Source organism: Toxorhynchites rutilus, chromosome 1 (genome assembly GCF_029784135.1).
Source record: "Toxorhynchites rutilus septentrionalis strain SRP chromosome 1, ASM2978413v1, whole genome shotgun sequence".
In the NCBI taxonomy this organism is placed as follows: Eukaryota; Metazoa; Arthropoda; class Insecta; order Diptera; family Culicidae; genus Toxorhynchites; species Toxorhynchites rutilus.
In genome coordinates, this window is record NC_073744.1 from 148,988,475 (window position 1) to 148,992,396 (window position 3,922).

Sequence of the window (3,922 nt, forward strand, 5' to 3'; positions counted from 1 at the left end):
CATAAAGAGTAAACAGTAAACTAATACATTTTTCAGGTAGATAGGTAGGTACTCACCTAGGAGAAGAAAATAAAACAATATATTTAAAATATATATTTAGCAAAAGCTGTCCCCTTTGTATAGTCCTACGTCACTCCGGTTATGTCCCCGACATTACCCACCCGTCTTTTTATTTTTCATTTCTCCCGCGCTTTCATCAAAACGAAACGCATCTCCGGATCTTGGCTATAAAAGAGGACTCTGGGTCAAGTTTAACGCTATCAAACAGTCTGCGAGGGGCTGTGAGCGGGAAAAAAATACCAACTCAAACTTGTTTCGTTGATTTATTTAATAGCCGGGGCCGGGATAAACCCACATTTCGATTATAGTCAAACCTTCCTAGCACGCTACGGTCGGGATCACCATCGAGCGGTTTTTTTTTATATTTTTACTCACCTGATAAGAATGTTGTCTAGCAGTCGCCGGTCGTGACGGAAATAAGTCAGTCGATTTGTGTGCAGCGATCAGAATGGATCGAAGAGGGATTTTCGCGGGATTAGTGTTGGTGATAATCAGCCAATCGAGCGATGCGCACAATCACGGTAACCCTGATCTATTTTATTTATCTCAAGCGCGAATACAACTCACAATCTGTCGACAGCCATCGAGGGAAGCATCTGCGAGACGGAGGCGGGCGTTGGAGAGTGCGTAGGCGTTCGCGAGTATCCGCTTTATCTACAGACGCTACGAAAGCGAGAGCGCAGCGAGGAGGAAACCCAGTTTCTGTGGTCGGGTCTCTGTGGTCATACCAGCGAGAGGAAAGCTCTGGCATGTCGACCAGTTCGGTTGAACGAAATGGAATGCGGACGACAGTTTACCTTTCGGATTGTGAAGGGAAAATTGGCCGACCTGGAAGACTACCCGTGGATGGCTCTGTTTCAGTACAAGAAGCCCCGCGGACAGACCGGGTTTCACTGTGGCGGAGTATTGATCACCAAAAGGTACGTTCTGTCGGCGGCTCACTGCTTTGTTGGTTTGCGGAGCGGATGGGAGGCAATAAAGGTACGGTTGGGTGAGTGGGACTTCGAGTCGGAGTTGGATTGCACCGAGGAAGACGGAGATCAACATTGTGCCCCACCGGTGCAGGAGTTCGATCTGGAGAGGATAATGCCTCATGAGGGATTTTCTGTGCGAGACAAGCACAAGTCTTGCGATATTGCGTTAGTTCGGTTGTCAAGGGAAGCCGAATTTACCAACTACGTAAAGCCGATTTGTATCCCAGAGCCGGGATCGGTCAACAGTGGGCGACTGTACGATGGGATTATGTTCGCCTCGGGATGGGGTAAAACCGAGAATGGTGAGTTCTTCATTCTGCTTTGCGAACAAACTGTGACTCAATCTGGGTTTAATTCCTAGCATCATCCAGTCGCTACAAATTACACACATCACTTCAAGCGGCAGATTATTCAACCTGTCGAGCAGCCTACGCGAATAGCCTACAGATCATGCTGGGAGATGGTCAGTTCTGCGCAGGAGTTAACGATGGTCGTGACACTTGTAATGGAGACTCCGGTGGCCCTCTAATGAGAGAGATCTCCGAACAAGGTCGTTTCTATGTATCAGGCCTTGTTAGTTTCGGCCCGAAGCGTTGCGGCGAGCAACTTCCTGGAGTTTACACGAAGGTGGAACACTACTACAATTGGATTGTGAGAAAAGTGCTGGAATCCAGTAAATAAACTTAACATTTAATCAAAAATCTCATACTATCGCAGCATGTGGCCGATTATTACCGATCATAAACGAAACTCCAGTTAATTTCAGTTCCATTCCCCCAAAGAATCATTATTTGCCACCAAATGAACCAGAGCTCAGAGGCAACCGATGCAAATGATTATTACCGCCCGAGTCAAACGCGTCAGCTGTCGAAATGGAATCACTCTCAATTGTGGCAGCGAAAATGGAGCTTGCTGCGGCCAGTTCCTCAGTGTGAACATTTTTTTCTGGTGATTTGCGGCTCCCTGCCTGCTTCTAATAAAAAGAAAAATCAAATCTGTTTATCCGCGTCAAACAGCTGGCGTTTATTGATTCGATAATAGACTTGGGGTGGAAGTGTCGATTCGTGGAGTTTTCTTGAAACGTTTGCAGTATAATATTCACAGTAATCCATCATCGGGCGGTCCGTGCACCGTTCGCTCGGCACGATCCTAGATAGATTGGCCTAATTTCTGTTTCCCGATTCATCCAGGCCCACACACAAATCACACGTTGAGCGGCGAAGATTGCATTTATCACGATATCATCAGATGTCCGACCAGTCCTCTTGACAATTAAACCGGCGATCTCGGTCGAAGCGTTGCATTGAATTTCATACGTAGTGGAACGGATGCATCCGTTCTGCCCCGGCTTGCTTCACCGCAAAGCGCCTCGAGAGAGTCGGTGCGACCAGCGCACTTTAATTGATTGTCATTTGCAAAATGATTCCTTCTAAGTTGCTTTCCTGGAGAGTGGCAACCAGCCACCACCGACCGGTATTTGCTAATGAAATATTATTCCTGCCGCCTCGTGTCCAATCTTAAGTTGAAGATAATTAGATATCAAGTTATTTATTGCAGTGGTTTTGGGTTCCTGCTCGAGCGACACTGGCTGCTTGGGATTACATCCTGATGAAAACCAATCAATCTTCCCCAGTCGTTATGTGGCATTAGAAACGGTTCTGGAGATTGAATAATTTAGCCTCTGATGTGGTATGAACACTTCAGATCCATTCGGGACGGTTGTTGAACAGTACCGAAACTATCATTGGGAACCATGGCGAGATATTGCTGCGAAGATCAATTTCGTTACCGCAAACATCGAATGGACTAACAACGCTTGTCAATATGTAATTGTGGGGGTCTTCGTAGCCACTTGGTTACGCGTTCGCTTACCAAGCGATCGATCGTGAGTTCAAACGCAGGGCCCTCAATTGACCATCTTTGTGTTGTTATAGAATAACTACGTCCACGCAACCATCATCAGCGATGGAAATCGATCCACGGTGGAACAAACATCGATTCATCCATACAACTGCTCTGCTCTGTAAGAAACATCGGGCTGCTGTTCTATAAATAACTCAACAATGATCAATATCAATTGTCTCCGCTGTCCGGTCTGCTGAACAATGGATGAACAGAAAGAATACCCTTACGCCTAAATGGCTACTACTAACTACTGTGTAATTCACAATTCATAGAAACATAAACATATGTACATGTACACGATTAAACCCGGCTCTGTTACAGCTAAATGCTAATGAGCCTAATAAATAAATGGGATAAAAAAAATGTAATTGTAGAACACATGCGAATTGAATTTTTCGAATTTTCCCATTTTCCTTCAGAGTTTTCCGAAAAATTTGAAAAAATTAAATTGATCCACAATTCTTCTGGAACATGGTTGCTATTTATTGAAACGCAAGTTGCCTTTTGCCAAAACATAAAATCTCTTGTAAACTGAGCATTCAGAACTAAATGCGGCATGGTTGACGTCCAAATTCATTTTCCGTTCTTTATTCATTTTTAAATAAGTAACACATTTCAATACAGTTGACTTGCACTCAAATGTTTTGTGTTTCTAACTACACTTAGAGCACGTTTCACAATTATTGCAAACTGTGCTCTTATGCCCCAATTCTCCACATTTGAAACATCTTAAAACGTTGATCGCGGGAGCAACTGAGCACCGATCGAACCCCACATTTACTTTCTGTGCAACTAACAAATTATTGTATTTGTCAAGATCTACTTCAATTACGACATTGAACTTGTTGTATGTGAAGCGTGGATTTTTTTAATTTTTTAATTTTTAAATAGTCAATGAAGACATCGGAGGAATACTCATCGCTAATGTCCACTACTTTCAATCTCGGCACCGACGTGGGAACTACAGCTCTATAGTCTTCACC

At 44.2% G+C, this 3,922-nt stretch overlaps 1 protein-coding gene across 2 annotated transcripts; it reads left to right on the plus strand.

The window, feature by feature from the left end:
- The first annotated feature begins 354 nt into the window (after positions 1–354).
- Positions 355–1,932, plus strand: LOC129777886 (CLIP domain-containing serine protease B4-like). Of its 2 annotated transcripts, XM_055784468.1 has the most exons (4): positions 355–581; positions 641–1,336; positions 1,396–1,685; positions 1,752–1,932. In XM_055784468.1, exons 1-4 carry the CDS (start codon positions 509–511, stop codon positions 1,776–1,778), a joined length of 1,086 nt encoding a protein of 361 aa, XP_055640443.1. In that variant the 5' UTR covers positions 355–508; the 3' UTR covers positions 1,779–1,932. The 2 variants fall into 2 exon arrangements, with proteins under 2 accessions (XP_055640443.1, XP_055640437.1); XM_055784462.1 differs by lacking the exon at positions 1,752–1,932 and having other exon boundaries at positions 356–581; positions 1,396–1,740.
- Positions 1,933–3,922: the final 1,990 nt, after the last annotated feature.

Bases quoted from the DNA above. Each gene is read 5' to 3' on its own strand.
- LOC129777886 (XM_055784462.1), top strand. From the start codon at position 509: ATGGATCGAAGAGGGATTTTCGCGGGATTAGTGTTGGTGATAATCAGC. The intron at 582-640 runs GTAACCCTGATC...ATCTGTCGACAG, and splicing joins GAGCGATGCGCACAATCACG to CCATCGAGGGAAGCATCTGC. The intron at 1,337-1,395 runs GTGAGTTCTTCA...TTTAATTCCTAG, and splicing joins ATGGGGTAAAACCGAGAATG to CATCATCCAGTCGCTACAAA.